Here is a 23,537-nt window from a genome sequence, read left to right on the forward strand (position 1 = left end):
GGGGAGGGACACTCCTCTCTGAGTACATGTCCCCTCCCCTGTAAATCTCCTTGGCCCTCCAGATCCCGCTCTCAGAGCAGGTCCCGCCCCCTCTCCTCGCTCCGGCGCCATTTTCTCAGCGTTTTTCTCTGGATCAGCGCTGGCTGCAGCATCCCTGCTAAGCTGCTTGGGGGTCCGGGCTGTGGGATCTGGAGGGCACACAAACGGTCTGGTAAGCCACAACCTCCGGTTGTGGACCTTCTTATATACTCTCTGGGGGTCATTCTGGCTCAGAGCCCCCACTTCAGCAGCATGTCTCACACGAGGAGCGAGGCTGCAAGGCTGTACTCAATATGCACTGCATGTAAGCTCGTGCTGCCTGAACTGAGCACATATCCACATTGTGATGCCTGCTCTAACCTGACAATGCCTCAGCCTGGAATCGCACCCACAGTGGTCCCTCCGGCTGCTCCGGCTCCGGTGGCTGAACCCCCGGCTTGGGTAGAATCCTTCTCTAGATCAATCTCCCAGTCTTTTGCCGACTCCATGGGACAGCTGTCCCGGACTTTGCTGAACATGCATCAGCCCCCTTCTCAGGGCGCCTCTGCTGCTAGGGCTCTCTCAACAGAGCTCACTGAGGATTCTTCATCTGGTCCCAGACCCCGTCCTCCTAAAAGGAGACGCAGGGTCCCCTCTCCTTCCTCGTCCCGCGGCTCTGATTCACGAGCTGACTCGCAGGACGAGGAGGATGCCTTTACTGGGGGCTCGGATGCTACCTCCATGTGCCCCATTGATCTGTCCGAATGTGACGCAGATGTTAGTGATTTGATTGCGTCCATTAATTCTGTACTGGACCTCAATCCCGCCAGTATCAGAGGAGCAACCCTCTCTGGCAGAAAAGCACCAGTTTACCTTGCCTAAGAGGACAAGGAGTGTGTTCTTTAACCACTCCAGTTTTCAGGCCACTGTGACCAAGCCTAGGGCCTGTCCTGACAAACGCTTCCCAAAGCGTGGTTCTGATGACCGTTTTCCCTTTCCACCTTAGGTGGTCAAGGAGTGGGCTCATTCACCAAAGGTAGACCCTCCGGTGTCTAGACTCTCAGCCCGGACCGTTGTATCAGTGGCTGATGGCACCTCTCTTAAGGATTCCACTGACTGCCAGGTTGACCTTCTGGACAAATCTGTATATGAGGCGGCTGGGGCCTCGTTCTCCCCATCTTTTGAAGCAGTGTGGGCTCTCAAGGCCATCTCTGCTTCTCTAGAGGAGATGCATTCCCTCACCAGGGAATGTATGCCCGAAATGGTTGCCTTAACTTCCCAAGCTTCAGCTTTTTCATCCTATGCCATGTCTGCCATGCTGGAGGCTTCTCACCGCACTGCGGTGGCTTCGGCTAATTCCCTCGCTATCCGCAGGATCTTGTGGCTTCGAGAGTGGAAAACAGATGCTTCTTCAAAGAAGTACCTTGCTGGGCTCCCTTTTGCTGGATCCAGGCTATTCGGTGAACAACTGGATGAAATTATTAAGGAAGCTACTGGCGGGAAGAGTACTTCCATGCCACAAACTAAAACCAGGAAACCTGCCCAGGGTAGGAACCAGTCGAGGTTTCGTTCCTTTCGTTCCTCCAACTGGTCATCCTCTAAGCCCTCGGCCTCGTCCACTAACTCAGCCAAGGACCAAAAACCCAACTGGCGCACAAAGGTGAGTCCACAAAAGACCGCAGGAGCTGCTGCCACTAAGGCAGCCTCCTCTTGACTATCTGGCCGCGCCAGCAACGTCCTTGGTCAGTGGCAGGCTCTCCCACTTTGGCGACGTGTGGTTTCAACATGTCTCCGATCAGTGGGTGCGGGATATCATCTCCCACGGCTACAGGATAGAATTCTCTTCCAGCCCGCCAAACAGATTTTTTCTGTCAACTCCCCCCTGCTCCAAGGCCGCCGCCTTCTCTCAGGCCGTGGCATCCTTGCAGGCCAACGGAGTAATTTTACCGGTTCCTGCCCGGGAACGGTTCAGAGGTTTCTACTCAAATCTCTTCCTAGTCCCCAAAAAGGACGGTTCCTTCCGGCCCATCCTGGATCTCAAGCTTCTCAACAAGCATGTTCAGGTGCGGCATTTTCGCATGGAGTCTCTGCGATCAGTCATTGCCTCAATGACCCAAGGGGATTTCCTGGCGTCCATCAACATCAGAGATGCCTATCTGCATGTGCCAATTGCAGTTTCACACCAGCGTTGGCTACGTTTTGCAATCGGAGAGGAACATTTCCAATTCGTGGCTCTCCCCTTCGGGTTAGCCACGGCCCCTTGAGTATTCACCAAGGTCATGGCAGCAGTGGTTGCGGTTCTGCACCTCCAGGGGTTGGCAGTGATTCCTTACCTGGACGACCTTCTAGTCAAGGCTTCATCCAGCGCAGACTGTCAGCGGAGTGTTTCGCTCACTCTCGCCACTCTAACCCAATTCGGGTGGCTTGTCAATCTGCCCAAATCCACTCTGACTCCGACCCAGAGGCTCACGTACCTAGGGATGCAGTTCGAGACTCTGCCGGCACTTGTGAAGCTGCCCTTAGTCAAACAGCAGTCCCTCCATCTGGCGGTGCGCTCTCTGCTGAGGCCCCGCTGTCATTCCATCAGGCACCTGATGCAGGTGCTGGGTCAGATGGTGGCGTCAATGGAGGCTGTTCCCTTTGCCCAGTTCCATCTGCGTCCTCTGCAGCTGGACATTCTCCGCTGTTGGGACAAGCGGACTTCCTCCTTGCACAGGCTAGTTGCTCTGTCGCCACAGACCAGGGGCTCCCTTCAGTGGTGGCTTCGGCCCCTCTCTCTGTCTCAGGGACGCTCCTTCCTGGCCCCGTCCTGGGTGATCCTCGCCACGGATGCCAGTCTATCCGGCTGGGGAGCGGTATGTCTCCACCACCGAGCACAGGGCACTTGGACTCCGTCCGGGTCAGCCCTCTCGATCAATGTGCTGGAAACCAGAGCTGTGCTTCTGGCTCTCCTAGCCTTTCACCACCTTTTGGCGGGCAAGCACATCCGAGTCCAGTCAGACAACGCGACAGCGGTTGCCTACATCAATCACCAAGGCGGGACACGCAGCCGCCTGGCAATGTTGGAGGTTCAACGCATCCTTCAATGGACGGAGGACTCCAAGTCCACCATATCCGCAGTCCACATCCCAGGCGTGTAAAACTGGGAAGCAGATTATCTCAGCCGTCAAACCGTGGACAGTGGCGAGTGGTCCCTGCATCCTGCAGTGTTTCAGTCAATCTGCCGCAAGTGGGGCACTCCGGAAGTGGATCTAATGTCATCCCGGCACAACAACAAGGTTCCGGTTTACGTGGCTCGCTCCCACGATCCTCAGGCCTTCGCAGCGGACGCTCTGGTTCAAGATTGGTCCCAGTTTCGTCTGTCCTACGTGTTTCCCCCTCTAGCTCTCTTGCCCAGAGTTCTGCGCAAGATCAGAATGGAGGGCCGTCGGGTCATCCTCATTGCACCGGACTGGCCCAGGCGAGCTTGGTACCCAGACCTGCTCCATCTGTCCGTAGAGGTGCTGTGGCATCTTCCGGACCGTCCAGACCTTCTCTCAGAAGGTCCGTTTTTCCGCCAGAATTCTGCGGCCCTCAGGTTGACGGCGTGGCTCTTGAGTCCTGGATCTTGACGGCTTCTGGTATTCCTCCTGAAGTCATCTCCACTATGACTCGGGCTCGGAAGTCTTCCTCGGCCAAAATCTATCACAAGACCTGGAGAATTTTCCTGTCCTGGTGTCGCTCTTCCGGCCATGCTCCTTGGCCTTTTTCCTTGCCGACCCTTCTGTCCTTTCTACAGTCCGGTCTGCAGCTAGGACTATCCCTCAATTCCCTCAAGGGACAAGTCTCGGCTCTGTCTGTGCTGTTCCAGCGGCATATCGCCCGGCTGGCTCAGGTGCGCACCTTCATGCAGGGCGCGTCTCACATCATTCCGCCTTACCGGCGGCCCTTGGATCCCTGGGACCTCAATCTGGTCCTCACGGCCTTGCAGAAACCCCCCTTTGAGCCTCTTAGGGAGTTTTTTTTGTTTCGTCTTTCACAGAAAGTGGTCTTTCTAGTGGCCATAACTTCCCTCAGGAGAGTCTCTGATTTGGCTGTGCTCTCTTCGGAGTCACCTTTTTTGGTTTTTCATCAAGACAAGGTGGTTCTCCGTCCGACTCCGGATTTTCTCCCTAAGGTGGTTTCTCCTTTCCACCTTAACCAGGACATTTCCCTGCCTTCCTTTTGTCCGGCTCCTGTTCATCGCTTTGAAAAAGCGTTGCATACTCTGGATCTGGTGCGGGCGCTCCGGATCTATGTGTCTCGCACCGCTGTTCTTAGGCGGTGCACCTCTCTTTTTGTGCTAACCACAGGTCGGCGTAAGGGCCTCTTGGCTTCTAAGCCGACCTTAGCTCGTTGGATTAGGTCGGCCATATCCGATGCCTACCAGTGTACTCAGGTGCCTCCCCCGCCGGGGATCAAGGCACACTCGACCAGAGCTGTCGGTGCCTCTTGGGCTTTCAGGCACCAGGCTACGGCTCAGCAGGTCTGTCAGGCTGCCACTTGGACTAGCCTGCATACCTTTTCAAAGCACTACCAAGTGCATGCTCATGCTTCGGCAGATGCGAGCTTGGGCAGACGCATCCTTCAGGCAGCTGTCGCCCATTTGTGAAGTTAGGCTCCGCCTACTTCTCAGTTTTCTGTTTATTCCCACCCATGGACTGCTTTGAGACGTCCCAATGTCTGGGTCTCCCATAGGAACGATAAAGAAAAAGAGAATTTTGTTTACTTACCGTAAATTCTTTTTCTTATAGTTCCGTATTGGGAGACCCAGCACCCTCCCTGTTGCCTGTTGGCAGTTTCTTGTTCCGCGTGTTATCACCGGCTGTTGTTGTAGACAGAGGCTCCGGTTGTTCCGGTTCTTACTCTGTCTTTACTTGTGGGTGGCTATTCTCCTTCAGCTTTTGCACTAAACTGGCTAGATTTGGTTATCCAGGGGGTGTATATGCTCAGAGGGAGGAGCTACACTTTTTAGTGTAGTACTTTGTGTGTCCTCCGGAGGCAGAAGCTATACACCCAATATCTGGGTCTCCCAATACGGAACTATAAGAAAAAGAATTTACGGTAAGTAAACAAAATTCTCTTTTTTTTGTTCCAGCAGAGTAGATACACAAGGTGTCAGAATAGGCCCTGGGGACACTCTGCCATGCCATCATGTCTCTGAGACACACTGTATCCCTGCGGGGCACTATGATATTGTGCTTACCGGCAGCTCCATGGGGCCTGTTCCACTCCAGGGCTCTCCTATAGCAAATCCTGTCTGCCAAACAAAAAAAAAAAAAAAAACGAAAAGGAAAAGGAAAACCCTTAGAAAGATATTTCGAAGGGGACGTCATTCTCTCCTTGCCAGTCAAGACTTCCCTGCTTTGGTGGACGTCCATAGGCAATCTGTCTGTGGGGATCCTGGCTACCTCGGTATCTGAAGGTGGTCACTGCTGATGCCAGCCGGTACGGCTGGGGATGCTCTCCTCCAGGTGCAGATATCCCTGGGCTGGTGGTCAGCGCAGGAAGCAGCACAGCCCTCACACCTCCTGATGCTAGGGTCTGAAGAACGAGCACTAAATTCCCTTTGCCCCCCCCCCCTCCAGGGTCAGCTCGTTTGGTTGCTGTCAGTCACTCAATCTACCGTCTCCTTCCTGAAACGCTGGGGGGGGGGGGGGTTGGCACGATTCCTCAACCCCCATTCTGGCATTTTATGGTCTTTACTGGGCGGGGCAGAATCCCCCTCGGCTCTACACTTCACAGGATTCTAAATGCCAATATTCGTTCCATGGTCTCGTGGTAAGCTTGTGGCCTTGGATGTGTGAGCTTGTGGGTTTGAATCCCGATGGGCCATTCCTGTAGTTGGCAGCTTACCTCAGGCGCCAATAGCCGCGGCAAGGGGAATGATCCCTGAATCCGCGGATCTTTTCAACGGTAGTGGCTCTGTGGAGAATACCACGGAGGGACCTGTTTCCTCCAGGCTAAACTGGCATATAGACCTCTTGTTCCATGATCCCAGCAGTCCGGCCCTTACGGTGAATGCACTTCCATTCCATGGACCTTCGGAATAGCCTTTGCCCTTCCCCCTGTTGTCATGCTCTCGATGGTTCTCCAAGAGCTCGGGGAAGGTCGGGCGAGGTTCCTTCCCCTCGCCCCCTTCTGGCCCAAGGGGCCATGGCTCTCTCTCCTGAGGACAATGTCTGTCCCGGATCCTGGGGTTCTGCTGGGGATTCCGGACCTGTTAGTGCAGTAACCTGTGTTCCTCGTGCAGGAAAAGGGTTTTTTCATTTCACAGCTTAGAACTTGAGAGGTTGTTGCTGATGCACAAGGGTTCTCCTCGGACTCTGTTTCTTCCTTGCTGCAGAGCCATAAACTGGTTAACACTGCACTCTATGGGAGAGGGTGGCAAAAGTTCCCCTTCTTTGCAAATGGTCCCTTGGGTATGTTTTCCTATTCCATGCACATTGGCATTCTTGCAGACGGGGTTGCTCTAGGATTCTCAGTGTACATTCTAGGGGTTCCTGTTCTGCCCTAGGAACCTTATCCATTGGAAAACTGGCAGCAAACTGGTGGGTTCAAGGTTATTGGGTTTGTGAGTTCATGCCTGAAAGTTCCACCGGGGGATCAAATTAGGGTTGGACGCCCTCACGAGTCCTCCCTTTGAACCTCCTGCCAAAAAAAAAACCAACAAAAAAAAAACTCCCTGACGTTGCTGACATTGGAAACTATTTTGCTCTGGGCCTTGGCGTTCCCTCGCAGAATTAGTGCTTACGCGCCTTATCGGTAGTACAGCCCTACGCTCAGTTGTTCAACGATAGGCCGGGTCAGGTGTTAATAGGACCCTTTCTCCCAATGTTCGCCTCTCGATTCCATAGCACGCAGGGTATAATCCTCCCTCCTTTTGCAGCCATCCTACAAATACCGGGGTAAAACAGATTCATACGTTGGAGGTTCATAGGGCCCTGCTTCTCTACATCTCAGTGACACATAGTGTGGGGAAAACAGTCCTTTTTCATAGCCCTGTCTGTAGTAGAAAATGTCTCTGGGTGTGAAACTGCACTATCTCTCTAGATGGATTAGGGAGGCCATTGCTTAGCCTACTCATCTAGTGGGGCTGCCTTCCCTGAGGGCTTAAGGGCCCATTCCACCGGTGCGGTGTCGCCCTCCGGGGCTGAGAAGACTCAGGTATCTATTGACCGGATTTGTAGGACCGCTACCTGGTCTTCACATTCTCCTTTTTCTTCCGTCACTATCGATTGGATCTATCCTCCTCGGTTGATCTCTCGTTTTGTAGAAGGGTGCTTGAGACGTTGGTCCCTCCCTAATACGTTATTCTCTGGAAATTTCTCACGTGGTGCTGTCATGGGTGAGGGGAAAACACCTCGGTTACTTACCGGTAGCCGGTTTTTCCAGAACCCATGACAGCACCCATATAATCCCTCCCTTTTCATCCTTAGTGTGCACTATTCTGGGTGTGCATGTGTGTGTTATAGTTGGTGTTAGAGTTAAGTTCTAATGTTTGTTGGAGGGCCTCTCAATTCTCGGTAATCAACTGACGAAGGGGAGAGGTACCGCCCTTTTATTTCAGAATGGTTTCCTGTCCTCGCTGAGCGGATCCCTCTCTCTCACGTGGTGCTGTCATGGGTTCTGGAAAAAACGGCTACCGGTATGTAACCGAGGTGTTTTCCCAGCCAAACATGTACCTTTTATATGCAAGTCCTCTACACGCATGTAAGGTTGTGCTTGACTCCACAAGCACTGTCCTTGTGGGACTGGAAACTGGACTGTATAGGACAGACAACTGTCCAGTACTACATATTGCTTGCACCCATGTAACACTCCCATTTTATTTAGGCCCCTTGTAGATTGATCCTGATCCTACCACCATGACTTTGTTGTAAAATGTTATATATTAATAGTGAATTCTATAAGGCTCTGAAGGATCTGATCTCGCCGGATCTAACCTCAGTCTTTAATGCTTTCCTGGGAGGGGCGGAAATACCCAAAAATTCCAACATAGCATATATTAAATTACTCCCCAAGGGAACCAAGGACCTGGATGATCCCTCTAGTTATAGACCTATATCGCTCATAAATCAGGATTTAAAAATTATGTCCAAGATCATGGCTAATAGACTGGCCGAGATCTTACCTAGGATCATTACGAATCACCAGGTGGGGTTTATTAAGGGGAGAAATGCCGTTACCAATATCCGAAAGACAATTCTAGTGGTAGACGCGGTTAGACTGGGTCTCACTGAGGGAGGGGCTAGACCTGCCCTAGTTACACTTGACGCAGAAAAAGCGTTTGATAATGTAAATTGGGGGTGGTTAGACAGGGTAATGGAGGCCATAGGGATTGTAGGCAAGATGAGACTTTACATTAGAAACCTTTATGCCAACTCGGGAGCTAGGGTTCACACTCCGGGCTTTCTATCAGACGTGTTCCCTTTGATGAAGGGAACAAGACAGGGCTGCCCATTATCTCCTCTTTTATTCAACCTGGCAATCGAGCCGTTGTCAAGAATACTACAAAGACAAAATAGCTTTAAAGGAATCAAGATAAGGGGTTCAGAAGTAAAGACAGCGCTTTTTGCTGATGACATCATACTTTATATGGGGGACCCCGGTGCGGATTTGCCACAGACTCTTGCCTTGATTGAAAAATTTGGCTCATTCTCCGGTTTCAAACTGAACAAAAAAAAATGCGAGATCATGTTCCTAAAGGGGCATCATGGGACAATGGGGGGACAAATAAGGGATGGCTGTCTATGTGGAATTCCTATAGCACAATCTTCAATTAAATACCTGGGAGTGCATATAGGAAGATCGGTGGAAACAATCTATAACTTGAATTATGGACCGCTAATCAGGAAAATTATAGTTCAATTAAAGGGATGGAAAGGTCTGCCACTTCCATTACTGGCAAGATGTCACCTGATAAAAATGATGAGCTTTCCTAGGCTGCTGTATCCCTTCCAGACAATCCCGCTATTGCTAAAACTAAAGGATGTGAATAAGCTCAACTCCGCGTATACAGAATTTCTGTGGAGGGGAAGGAAACCCAGAATAAAGCTGCGTACGCTGATGAAGTCAGCAGAGGAGGGAGGTCTAAACTTTCCAGATGTCCAAGGGTATAATCTTGTATGTATCATGAGGCATGTAATTGATTGGGTGAGAGGAACGAGTAGGCACTCAGATCATGCGATGGAAACTAAATATGCGTCACCGTGGGATCTGACGTCCATTCTGCACTCCCCACTATCCAGGGTTGAAGGGCACATAAGGAACTCAATTATATTCCGAGACACCATGCTAACATGGAAGTCGGTAAGGAAAAAACTGGGGCTCTCATGGAAAGTGTCCAAGTACTTGAACCCCTGGGCATTCCCAAATTTTCCCCTGGGACGAGAAAACAAGCTATTTACTAGATGGAAAGAGAGGGGAGTCAGGAGAATGATAGATGTTATGAATGTGGAGGACAGGAGGTGGATGACAGGTCGGGAAGTGCTGGATAAGTACAACCTTAATAGCTCACATGTCATCCAGTATGAACAATTGAAACATGGAATAATAGGAGACCTGGGTGTGGTTGGAAGAGAGCTGAACAGAAGTTCGATTGATGAGTTACTGGAATGTGATGTAACAAGTATAAATGTCTCTAAAATTTATCGATCGCTAAGGGGGGTGCTTATCTCTCGGGAGGATAGTCGGACTTTAAAAGCGTGGGGGAAACAATTGGGAAGGGAAGAAGTGGTGGATGATATACTGAGAGGATGGGTACAAGTGCGGAAACACATTACCAATGAGAGATGGAGAGACACTCAATTCAGAATTCTACATAGGGCCATTATAGGTTTCAACATACCAGGTAGGGATAGGTGGTGTCCTAAGTGTCAAAAAGAAAAAACGGATATGCTGCATGGGCTATGGGAATGTGAGACAATCGCTAGGTTCTGGAACCAAGTCAGACTATTTGCCCAGTCAACATGGGGAATTTTCAGCAAACTAGACTTAATGGTGTGGATTTTCCACTCCTTTGAGGGAGGAGTAGGAGGAGGACCGAGCACGCAGGAAAAGAGGAAATACGCAATAACGCATGACATAGCCATGATAGCTAAGCGTTGCATCTTAAAACACTGGATTCAAAGGGAGGGCCCATCCATAAAGGAGGTTGTGGGCGAACTACACAACCTTCTGAAGTGGGAAAAACTAGAAGCGGAGAGGGATAAAGATGGGTTGACAGCCAAGTTTTTTGTGAGATGGAGACATTTTATTGAAAGCCAATTCACACAGGGAGAAATAATTAACCTGATGGCACCTTTTGTTCACTCGGAGTGGTATATCCTGAGCGATATCCAGGACAGCCTGGGTAAACTGAGAATCACCTAGGAGGGGGCTCTGGCGGGAGGGGGAGACGAGACGGTTGGGAATACCAAGACACGCTAGCAAAATTGAAATCATTCAGGGACGACACAGAGATTTAACGAATTGTATTGCATATGTTATATTATATTTCATTACCTATGTTTTGGTTTAATGTTACTGTATACTATCTTAAATCGAACAGCAACATGGAACTCCAAATTGGGGTATCACCCACCTCTATGTCACATTTTGTCAGACGAATGTTCTTCTTTTGCAATGATACTTGTCATGTTTTTACAAATTTGAAAAATCAATAAAAAACGTTTTGGAAAAAAAAAAAAAAAAAATAAAAAAAAAAAAAAATGTTATATATTATCTGAATTTGCGGTTATTGTAAATTTCTTAGGCCCTATTCACTGCGTTTCTGCAGTTCGATCAAAGTTTGTGTCTGAATAACTTAAACCTATTCTGCCGAATCTCTGATTGAGCGGTAGGCTGGTATAGCGCAATCAGAGTTGAAATGGGCTGCATTTGTTTTTGTTTTTTTCTCACATCCCATCTTTTCAGATGTTTATTTGAATGCTGGTCGTGTCCTAGTACCCATGGTTCAATCAGGGGTTTTCTTAATCACTATTTATAAAAAAAAAAAAAAAAAAAAAAAAAATCTGACTGAAACACTTTCCAAACGTATTAAATGTATTAATAAGGTCTTGATCCCAAGCGGAGGGTTGCATGTTGTCAGATTTTCCTTCCAATTTAGCAAATAATATTAGAGGACAGATATGTTAGGAGTTTAAATCCTGCATTTTTAGCATCCAGTCTGATACATGTATATCCAGTGGTCAGTGAGAGAAAAAGCCTAGAACTCAAGCCACAGTTTCTCCTTGCAGAGTTTGTTACAAAATTAAACTGGGAATCTCGTATAAATGATATACTTTTAATTTACAAATGTTTTTCATTTTATTCTTAAAAAAGCTTTTTTTCTTTTTAGAGCTCATACAATCTGAATTCATTACTTGAAAATACTACACAGAAACTGAATTCCCTATATTTCCAAGATGGTAGAGCTTCAAATGGTACAAACCAAACATCTGGGTTTGTGGATGCTGCGAGCTTAGATACAGCTGGCAAAGGAAATGCCAGTCGATTAGCAGATACATACTTAACACCTACTTGTTCCAACCAGATGGGCACTACTCAGGATATCTGGCAGTGTGATGAAACACAGTCCTCTCATTGGAGCTTACAGCATACTAATGCCGATAAAGGTATGTATGTTCTTTCTCATTCTCTAGAATGCTGACCTACAATTTTATTTTTTTTTTAAACTGTTTTATTTTGTAGTCTTGGATTGGAGCTATTGAGTTCTTTTGTTTTAGGTATATATTAGTATTTGAAATTTGCCTTCTGTAATAATAATAATAATATTTATTCATTTATAGAGCGCTGTTAATTCTACAGCGCTTTACATACATTGGTAACACTTTCCCCATTGGGGTCACAATCTAGAGTCCCTATCAGTATGTCTTTGGAGTGTGGCAGGAAAACGGGGAACTCGGTGGAAACCCACACAAACACAGGGAGAACATACAAACTCCTTGCAGATTTTGTCCTTGGTGGGATTTGAACTCAGGACCCCAGCACTGCAAGACTCCAGTGCTAACCACTGAGCCACCGTGCCACCTAATCCAGAGCTCTCTGTAGTGTATGAACTTCTAATGACTTTATAAATCACTTTAGCTTTTGGTTGAAAAGACGTGGGCTGCCCATACACAATGGGATGTATTTATCAATGTTGGCTAATTCTTAGTGTAAACTTAGATTAGCCAAACTTTAAAATGTCGGATTTGGCAATGTGTGGTTCAGGCTGGTTGATACATTTTTCTAGTAGAAATTTACACCACCTCTTAGTTGCACATATGACCACATGACCACTTTCCTGCAATGCCACACACTCCTGTTAGACAAGTCATAAGTAGTTTCTAAAACACATGATGCTGCATAGACAGCATGATTATTGTACAATTGTGCCTTAGGCTGGCCACAATATAAAGCTACTCTAAAGTGTGCAGTTTTACAGTATTTGCGGTGCAAGGTGGAGTCAGAAAACCAGTCAGTATCTGGTGTGACCACCATTTGCCTCATGCAGTGCAACACATCTTTGCATAGAGTTGATCAGGTTGTTGAATGTGGCCTGTGGATTGTTTGTCCACGCCTTTTCAATGTCTGCAAAGTTGTTGGATATTGTCAGAATCTTGAACGCTGTCATATACGCAGATTCAGAACATCCCAATCATGTTCAATGGCTGACCTATATGGGAAGTATGCTGGCCATGCAAGAACTGAGATTTTTTTAGCTTCCAGGAATTGTGTACAGATCCCTGCAGACTGTGCATTATCAAGCTTCAACGTGAGATGATGGTCGTGGATGAATGACACAACAGTGGGCCTCAGATTCTCGTCACTGCATTTCTGTATATTCAAAATGGCATATCAATAAAACGCACATAACATATATGCCTGCCTGTACCATCACCCGATCACTACCAATGCCCACTGGATTCATAGTGTTGACATCCGCAAACCACTCGCCAACACAATGCCATACACGCAGTGTGCCATTTGCTCTGTGCAGCGAATAGTAGGATGCATCAGCGAAGAGAGCACCTCCAACATGCCAGACACCATCAAATGTGACCATTTCTGCACTCAAGTCAGTTACAATGACGAACTGAAGTCCCTATGAGACCCCTATGAGGATGATGAGGATCCAGATGAGCCTTATTGGACTATATTGGAAAACGTAAACAGAACGCTATGCGTTGCCATAATCTCCTAATAACATAGAATTATTTTCCATCACATCACTTTTACCTCATATTGTACACAAAAAAAACCAAGCCCCCAAAAAACAGTAGTGGAATTTGAAATTTTATTTTTCTTTCTCTGCACTTGAATAGTGACTTGAAATCTCAAAACAATTAGAGCTGCGTTAAAAGAAAAATAACTTTATAAGTTTTCGAAGTGCAAGAAGAAAAACAAATTGCCTGGTCCTTAAGGGTTAATTCTCCAAAATAGCCCCAGCATATTCTTTCAGATATACATATTTTGTCCAGCTCTATGTACAAAATCTTCATTATTCCAGTGTTCTATTTTAACTCATTGAAGGTGCTCTGAACTCAGTATGCGTAAATTAGAAAATAATCAGAGCACAATAAAAAGCTGAAAAAATTATAATAATAAAAATTGGAGTTAAAGACTCCATCAAATTTTCAGTGGAGCTGGCTTTTTGAAGGAGCAGAAAGTGCACAAAGAACTCGATGGGAGAGAAAATGAGTTTAGGGCTGTTTAACACTTTCACAGTCTGAATGAAGTCTAAAAATAAAAAAAAAAAAAAATCAGACCACTGACACTTTTCATAAAGGGAACCGGTCAGCTGATATATGCTGGCCAAACCTTGGCATCATGTCTCAAACCACTGGCTGTATGATCACTGCCAGGTATGTTTCACTCTGAAACACTGCAAAGTTTCACAAAAAAACATGATTTTTAATAGCTACCAGGGGGACTGAGCCGTTCTGTGCACTTTTACATGTCTGTCCATGGCGGCTTCTCCCCGCCCACTGATACTGACTGACGGGACACAGCCTACAAACACGCAGTGGCGTACCGTCAATAGAGGCAGACCACGCCACTGCTATGGGGCCGTAAGCTGGAGGCAGGAGGGGGGGGGCCCGCAGCTGACAGCCCAGGCCCCTCCCCTTTCATCCCTCAGCTCACCGGGCCCCAGGGGGCGGGGCCGCCATCAGGGCAATGAGGGGGTCCGAGTCGCTCATAGAGAGTTGCCCTCTCTCCTACTCTGCACTGATGTATGTGATGGCTGCAGGACAGGAAATGTACTATGGAGGCTGCGGTGAAGGACCTGTCAGATCACTAATCAGGTGCCTGATCACATGACCAGTGAACATGCAGGTCATGTTGTTCAGCTGCTGCAGCCTCCGTGTAGCTCTCAGTGGTTTCTCTCCTGCTCTCCAACGATCAGGAACCACAAGATGAGGTAATGTATAGTGTGTAACTGTGCATGCAGTCTGTCTGGATGTCTCTTTGTCTCTTTCCCTGCCAGAATGTCTCTTTCCCTGTCTCTCTCTCATTCCCTGTCTGTCTCTCTCTCATTCCCTGTCTGTCTCTCTCTCATTCCCTGTCTGTCTCTCTCTCATTCCCTGTCTGTCTCTCTCTCATTCCCTGTCTGTCTCTCTCTCATTCCCTGTCTGTCTCTCTCTCATTCCCTGTCTGTCTCTCTCTCATTCCCTGTCTGTCTCTCTCTCATTCCCTGTCTGTCTCTCTCTCATTCCCTGTCTGTCTCTCTCTCTCTCATTCCCTGTCTGTCTCTCTCTCTCTCATTCCCTGTCTGTCTCTCTCTCTCTCTCATTCCCTGTCTGTCTCTCTCTCTCTCTCATTCCCTGTCTGTCTGTCTCTCTCTCATTCCCTGTCTGTCTGTCTCTCTCTCATTCCCTGTCTGTCTGTCTCTCTCTCATTCCCTGTCTGTCTCTGTCTCATTCCCTATGGGGAGATAAGGTATGCACACCAGTGACTATGTAAGGGGAATACATGAAATAGCAGAAACTGCTGTGTGAATACTGACTTGAAAAATCCAATAGCTATATGCAAGAGTGAATATGTGAAAAATGGAATCTGCATTACTGCCATGAACATATGAATCAAGAGAAATTTATTCAGTAGCTAAATTTCTCTTGATTCATATGTTCATGGCAGTAATGCAGATTCCATTTTTCACATATTCACTCTTGCATATAGCTATTGGATTTTTCAAGTCCGTATTCACACAGCAGTTTCTGCTATTTCATGTATTCCTCTTACATAGTCACTGGTGTGCATACCTTATCTCCCCATAGTGATTTTTTTTTTTTTTTTAGGTTTTTGCACCCAGTTCGGACTTAGGAATAACGTTTGGAACACCATTCTAAGTCCGAACTGGGTGCAAAAACCTAAAAAAAAAAAAAAAATCACTATGGGGAGATAAGGTATGCACACCAGTGACTATGTAAGAGGAATACATGAAATAGCAGAAACTGCTGTGTGAATACGGACTTGAAAAATCCAATAGCTATATGCAAGAGTGAATATGTGAAAAATGGAATCTGCATTACTGCCATGAACATATGAATCAAGAGAAATTTAGCTACTGAATAAATTTCTCTTGATTCATATGTTCATGGCAGTAATGCAGATTCCATTTTTCACATATTCACTCTTGCATATAGCTATTGGATTTTTCAAGTCCGTATTCACACAGCAGTTTCTGCTATTTCATGTATTCCTCTTACATAGTCACTGGTGTGCATACCTTATCTCCCCATAGTGATTTTTTTTTTTTTTTTAGGTTTTTGCACCCAGTTCGGACTTAGAATGGTGTTCCAAACGTTATTCCTATCTGTCTCATTCCCTGTCTGACTCTCTCATTCCGTCTCTGACTCTGTCTATCTCATTTCCTGTCTGTCCGTCTCTCCACCGATATCTTATTACCTCACACATAAGCTTCTTACACTAGCAATGTCCTTTGCCAATAATAACCTATCACAGCTCCTATTAATGACCTTACCTCCCAGCTCCATTGAGTTTAATGTAATGAATTTTTTTGGAGAGTAACTGTAATGCGCGGGGTTAAATTTTCCCCTCAAAAAATAGTCTGATATTGCCTGAGTCACATGGGGTGTCTGTGCAAAATATCGTGATTGTAAATGAGACTGTGCGGATTCCTATAGCGGACACACATACAGTGTGTGTGTGTGTGTGTGTGTGTGTGTGTGTGTGTGTGTATATATGTATATATAATACACACACACACACACCTTATGTATTAGATATACGCATATGGCTGACGATTCTGTCTGGTTTTCGTCATTTTAATGACCCAAAAAACGGTGCATGCAGATTTTTTCGGGCTGTCAAAATAACGGCTGGCGGTAAATGTGTGATTGGTGAGGACTGTCTGCAGAATTGGAGATTTTCCAGTGATGGTGGACTGTGGAAGGTTGGAGGTCAGTATGCACAGGAGGATCTCTGTTCCCCGGTAAATGCATCACCTGGGTCCTCTCTATGGAGGATGGTGCAGGGGGGTCAGCTCCGTGTTCATAGAGGCAAAGTCCGGCAATAGAAGAAAGTTGTTTCCAGCATCACATTCAAGAAATAAGATTAAAAATCAATTTTATTCCATAACTTGTGCAAATCTAGCCGGATATGTCTAAGACTAAGCACCTCTTTTAGGTGTGAAACGCGTCAGACATTGGATGGACGTCCACGAACTATAAAACAATCTAGTGTTGGTTTTAACCTTATGGAATAAAATTGGTTATTAACCTTTTCTTGGACGTGATGCTGGAAACAACTTTTTTCTATTGCCGAAGGTTTGAGGAGTAGAGGCGGAGCTGTGGTGGAGTCTGAAGGGGGCCCGAAAATTTTGGCAGTATGGGGCCCTGAAATTCCTGGTGGCAGCCCTGGCTGGAGGGGCCCGGGGCGGCTGCCCGTGGTGTGTATGTTTTCACGTTCATGCATCATGCCCCCGGGGCCGTCACCTCACCAAGCAGCTGATTAACGCTGCTGGGAGCCGGCATTGTTTGTATAGCTGCAGACTGGCCAACGCAGAGATGCAGACTCGCCCACACTGCACACTGTGCTGAAGAGGAGGGAGTGGCCAGGCAGCAGCTTCTTCTAGTGAGAGATGCCAGGAGGAGAACAGCCAATCGGGAGAGGGGGCGGGGCTTGTTCAGTACAGCTGTGGGAGAATGAAATGATTAAAAGGAAAACAGTGAAGGAGTGAAGAAGGAATAGAGACCACAGAAAAGAGAGAAAAGCAAACAGAGAGCAGAAAAACAGTGAGAAGTGGAGAAAAGAAGGAATAGAAAGAAAAAGCAGAGGACAGGAGGATCAGCCAGGAAGACTCACAGGAAGTGCAGCAGGGAGGCTTGAGCCACTATCATCATCTCTCACAGCACAGGAGCAGGTGAGTATTATAATGTACAAATGTCGGTAACACTACAGAAAAACTGCTCTGTGCTGTGCCATCACTCTGTGTGTGTTGCCCCTGTGCCAATACTGTGTGTGTGCTGCCCCTGTGCTGTGCCATCACTGTGTGTGTGAGTTGCCCCTGTGCTGCTGTGCCATCTTTGTGTGTGTGTTGCTGCTGTGCCATCACTGTGTGTGTGTTGCCCCTGTGCTGCTGTGCCATCACTGTGTGTGTCTTGCCCCTGTGCTGCTGTGCCATCACTGTGTGTGTGTTGCCCCTGTGCTGCTGTGCCATCACTGTGTGTGTGTGTGTTGCCCCTGTGCTGCTGTGCCATCACTGTGTGTGTGTGTTGCCCCTGTGCTGCTGTGCCATCACTGTGTGTGTGTGTGTGTGTGTGTGTGTGTGTGTGTGTGTGTTGCCCCTGTGCTGCTGTGCCATCACCGTGTGTGTGTTACCCCTGTGCTGCTGTGCCATCACTGTGTGTGTGCTGCCCCTGTGCTGCTGTGCCATCACCTGTGCTGTGCCATCACTGTGTGTGTTGCCCCTGTGCTGTGCCATCACTGTGTGTGTGTGTGTGTGTGTGTGTGTGTGTATTATCCTTGCACTTTGCAGAGTTTTACTATAGAGCCAAAGGCTATGAAGAGGGTCATAATCATTACCATTAAATGGGGGAGACGGATGTGAAAATCTGTATTGTGTGGGCTGAGTGGCACGAAGATGGACATCCCTACTTTAGGCCAAGTTCACATGTTGCAGATTCTTTGGGGATTTGCAGTGTGAACCCACTGGTCTTGATGCAGTGGCCTTTGCTCAGTAACAGGACGGTGGTTATATTCAGACTCTATGTGGTGATATTTGGTCATGGAATGGAGGCGTTATTTTGCAATGTATTATTGGCCTTTATATGGTGGGTGTTGTTCAGGAACACTATGTAGTAGTATGTGTTATTTCTGACTATAACCCACCCGCAGTAACTTGTATAATGATTATTATGATAAAATTTTGTTTGGGTTTTTTTTATCGGTGGGGGGGCCCCATTCAGACTTTTGCTATGGGGCCCCATGATTTCTATGTACGCCCCTGCGAGCACGTATAGGCAGAGAGCTGTTTGTCACGGTCACTATTTCATGCTGCTCTCCGATGAGGTAGCAAAAACCCGCTGACATTCTCTTTTTAATTTGTTCTTGCAAATCTTTTAACTAGGGAGCATGCATTTAGGATAGATTTTGGATTGCAGATTTACACTTGCCCCGTGCTTTCAATGCCTAAATACCGTATTTTTCGCTTTATAAGACGCACCTGATTATAAGACGCACCCCCAAATTTGGTGAAGGAAAAGAGAATTTTTTTTTTTAATGTTAAATGGGGTCCATCTTATAATGCCAGTGTCCCTCTAACAAATCATATAGGGTATATGTCCCTCATAGCCCCCCATCCTAAAATTAGCCCCCTTACTCTGGATATGGCCCCCTTATATTGAATATAGCCCCCTTGTGATGGCACACGTTCCCCTGTTCTGCCTATGGCCCCCTATGGATTGCATACATTTCCCTGTGCTGCCTATGGTCCCCTATGGATTTCACACTTTCCCCTGTGTTAGATAACGCCCCCATGCTGCTGCCCATGGCCCCTATAGATCGCACAAGTCCCCCTGTGTTAGATATCGCCCCCATGGTGCTGCCCATGGCCCCTATATAGATCGCACAAGTCCCCCTATGTTAGATATCGCCCCCATAATGCTGCCCATGGCCCCTATAGATCGCACAAGTCCCCCTGTGTTAGATATCGCCCCCATAGTGCTGCCCATGGCCCCTATATAGATCGCACAAGTCCCCCTGTGTTAGATATCGCCCCCAGGCTGCTGCCCATAGTAAAATAAAACCCTCTTTCCTTACCTCCTCCAGCGCTGATCTCCCTCCTGTCTCCCTCCGTGCTTCTTTTCCTCCACTTCCTGGTTCTCAGTGCGGTCATGTGATCGGCACAGCAGACTGAGATCTCTGCCTGATCACAGTGGAAGCAGGGACACGGGGAGAAACGCTGGAGGGGGTAAGTAAAGCTTCTTTATTTTAGAATGAGCAGCAGCCTGGGGGCCAAATCTAACACGGGGGGGGGGCATGTGCCATCACAGGGGAGCGCAGGGACATATAATATGCACCACTCCCCCAGCCCGTCACTGCGGTGCGATTTCAGCACCACCGGAGATGGACATCGGCTGTGCATATTATATGAGCGGGAGCAGGAGATCAAAGGCTGCAGCCCACAGCGTTCCCCTGCACTCCAGAGCTGCTGCCCCCACCTCCCCTGGACCCTGCAGTGTACATATATATATACCCCTCCCCCGTATATTCAGGTTATAAGACGCACCCCCTACTTTCCCCCAAAATTTGGGGGAACAAAAGTGCGTCTTATAAAGCGAAAAATACGGTAGTTCTCAAAATAAATGGTGTGATTATCTATTCATTATTTTATTCTGTATACTCTGTTCAGTTCACTTTATATAAATACGGACAACCCGCTGGGGAGTGTTTAATTTTTATTTTATTTTTTTGAGGATTTCTGTATTTGCTTGCACTTTTAGTCTTTTGCTTATAATAAAGTTTAGTTTTTTTTTGTTTTTCGTTTTTGGTATTCTGAAATTATTATATAGGAATTTTAGTAAATATATATTTAACTGTTCAAATGATCCATGTGTGCACAGACTGTACTTCTATTTTAAAGGGGTCATTTTGTTGGTTTAATGATACCCTTAAATTTTAACTCATAGCAGTTTCACAAACAAGGAAGTCTGTAGAGATAATCATTAGACCACACTCCTAACTAATTACTACTATAGGACATGAGTGCTACACAGACCCTTATTTATTCCAAAGACATCGGAGGCTAGGATGCAGTTTAACAATTGAGATTAGACAAAGGCCATGTGCGCACGTCTGCGTTCTGCGTGACATATCTTCCACAGCGTTTTGTCACTGCATGTGCGTTTCAAAATGCAGCCAAAAAGCTGCGTTTTGAAAGTATTTTGAGTGCAGAATAGATGCAGAATTCATGCGCTCTGGATGCTTGCTAAGCCATAGACAGTGGGAAAAGCATCCAGAACGCATTAAAGAAGTGACAGGTTGCTTTTTAGAATGCAGCGATTCTGCCACAAATTTCAGCATGCAAATCGCTGCATTCTAAAACGCAACGTGCGCATGGAATATCCACAAGTTACATAGACTATGCTGGGGACGTAGAACGCATGCGTTAATGCTGCAGTGCTAGACGCAGCGTAAATGCATGCAATACGCAGACGTGCGCATATGGCAAAGAGCAGTGCAGTCCAAATAAAATTACAGGTTGGTCTGCACTTGTCAGTCTGGGCCATATATTGAGAGAGAGCTGGGGGGATAAATATGGTGGTTGTGTAGAATACATGGTTTCTGTTCTTTATTATTCCAGTAAACTGTATTATTGCACTTCATTTTCCGTTGTCTGTGCAAATCTATTTTAGTTTTGAATCTCCAAAAACAACACTAATATAATCATCTGATCTCGGCATGCTGCTCATTAGTTTGCATGTCTAGATTACAAGCATATATATATACCGGTAGTACAATGTCAATTGGGTAAAAATCTCTCTTCTAGTCATGTTCATGTTCAATCCAACATTATACAATAAAACTGTGATCACCTGTGGATGAAACTGACAATTGCTCAATTTCCCTTCAGGGTCACCAAATGGGAAGTTAAGCATTGTATACGTTCTTCATTAGAAGCAATAAATCATTGTTGATCACTACTTTTTGTATATTTATTTTTCATAGTTTTTTTTTTTTCCTTCTCTTTTTACAGGAAATCAGTCGCATAGTGTTGTTTACCAAAATGAAGAAGGCAAGTGGGTTACCGATCTTGCTTATTATAAGCCATTTGATAAAGAAGCAAGTTTGTCTGGATCAGCAAATGACTTGAAAGATGAAGATTTTATTATTGGAAGTAAGTTTTTAATTAAAGCATTATTCGATGGGTTTAACATGTTTTTGATTTGTGATGTGCAAGTCCAATGTGGATCATGATTTGAGGTCACAGGTTGGTCCACTTTCTTACTAACTTTCCTTTCGCCTCACTTTTAGCCTCCCTTGTTATGGCCTTATGTGGCATCATCGATTTTAAACATCTCTGTGAATATAGGCGATCAATTACCACCATGTGGTTCTGCCACAGTTTGTTTTTTACTTTAAGGTTTAAAATATACATTTGCATGTCAGAAGTTATGCCTGCTTTACACGAGTCGATCTATCGTGCGATAGCACGAGCGATCGTACCCTCCCCCGTCGTTCTTGCGTCACGGGAAAATCGCTACCTGTGGCGCACAAACTCGTTTAACCCCCGTCACACGCACTTACCTTCTGGACGATCTCGCTGTGGGCGACGAACGTCCACTTCCGGAAGTGGGAGGGACATTCGGCGTCACAGCGACGTCACACGGCAGCCGGCTAATAGAAGCGGAGGGGCGGAGGTGAGCGGGATGTAAACATCCCGCCTACCTCCTTCCTTCAACATAGCCGTCGGGTGCCACGGGACGCAGGTAAGCGGTGTTCATCGTTCCCGTGGAGTCACACGGAGCAACGTGTGATGCCGCGGAAACTATGAACAACCGGCGCCATTTTAATTAAACAATTTTATGAAACCTAGCGACGAGTACACGACTCACGATTTGTGAGCGATACTGCGTCGCTAGGAGGTGTCACACGAGACGACATTGTGTACGATGCCGGATGTGCGTCACGAAAACCGTGACCCCAACGATGCATCGCATGATCGGTCATATCGTGTAAAGCCCGCATTAGACTTGAGAAGTGACGGTCTGTCTCTTTGTTTTCACAGGTGATGTTTTGGCTATGCTTGATGAAGACCAGGAAGAATTTGAGAAGGAAAATAAATTTATCCAGGTAAAATACGTTTCTAATGATCATGGTTATATAACATATTAGACAATCTTAAGATCCTTTCAATTATATTGTTAAACGATTGTGTATATGTATGTACAGTAATTGTTTAGTAAATCACCTGCATTGACTATTTTGCTGTGAATGGCAGTTTTCTAGTTGCTTTTTTACAGATTTTCATCTCCAGTGCAGTAGCCAAAGATAATTTAATGTGATTCTGTAATACTGGCTCCCACACTGAGGACTGAAACTCATGGGCAAGAGCATATGCTTCTATCAAGAACTAAACCGTCTATTCCATTTAGAAAACTTTTTTTTTTTAGTAGAAATTATTTATAATTAACACTTTCCAACATATTTGTACATCCTATTTCAGATCCCTGTCTTTGATGCAGGCTCAGAAGTTGAGCCAACATATTTAATGGTAGATAACTCTTATTATTCAGCTGTCATCTGCCTCTAATAGGCACATGTGAAGCTGAGCTCTTCCCGCTGTTGTTAATGACTTAAATGCTGCTGTCAATGTGATGGCATTATTTACAATGCATGGCACAGGGGAGTCCATAGTTCCACACGCCCATCACCCCCTGCAATGAGATGGTAGGGAGCAGATGAGTTGCTGTAAAAGCGCAGGGGTATATTTAAAGACCTTGAATGCCATTGCAGTTCTCTGTCAAAGGCTAACCTATGGTTGTGTTCATGGGAGACCATGATTTTTGCTATATACTCCAACATTCTGGTACTTTAAGTACAGTATGTAGTACAAGTATCTGGAAATTGCAGTATCAAGTCACTAAGGAGACTATATAAAATTTGATGCGGGTGAAATGTTTAAAAATATAGAAAAGAAGAAAAACTGTTTCAATCACTACCCTTTTCTTTCCTTAAAGGGAATCTGTCACCAGGTTTTTTTCTGAGAGCAGCATGAGGTTGGGGCAGCGATCCTGATTCCAACAGTGTCACTTAGTGAGCTGTTTGCTGTCATTTTGATAAAATCAATCTTTTCTCTGTTGTAGATCTAGCAGTTATACAGAGATCATGAATATGCTGGACTACCTGGTAGCACACCAAGTAGTCCTCTAATGATAAACTCTTGCTGATTAAACAGGGATTATATCAAAACTACACTAAACAGCAAAGTAAATGACACACTTCTGGAATCAGAGTCTCTGCCCCTACATTATTCTGATCTCCGATTAGGT

General features: G+C 46.3%; 1 protein-coding gene across 5 annotated transcripts in view; it reads left to right on the forward strand.

Annotated features, from left to right (window-relative positions):
- CEP192 (centrosomal protein 192) overlaps nt 1-23,537 on the forward strand; it is a 257,759-nt gene that overhangs the window by 106,240 nt on the left and 127,982 nt on the right. For all 5 annotated transcript variants that reach the window (XM_075314589.1, XM_075314592.1, XM_075314593.1 and 2 more), the window contains 3 exons: nt 11,378-11,654; nt 21,242-21,382; nt 22,274-22,338. In XM_075314589.1, coding sequence (XP_075170704.1) covers nt 11,378-11,654; nt 21,242-21,382; nt 22,274-22,338 — 483 coding nt within the window. The remainder of the gene's footprint in view (nt 1-11,377; nt 11,655-21,241; nt 21,383-22,273; nt 22,339-23,537) is intronic.

Source organism: Anomaloglossus baeobatrachus, chromosome 6 (genome assembly GCF_048569485.1).
Source record: "Anomaloglossus baeobatrachus isolate aAnoBae1 chromosome 6, aAnoBae1.hap1, whole genome shotgun sequence".
Taxonomy (NCBI): domain Eukaryota; kingdom Metazoa; phylum Chordata; class Amphibia; order Anura; family Aromobatidae; genus Anomaloglossus; species Anomaloglossus baeobatrachus.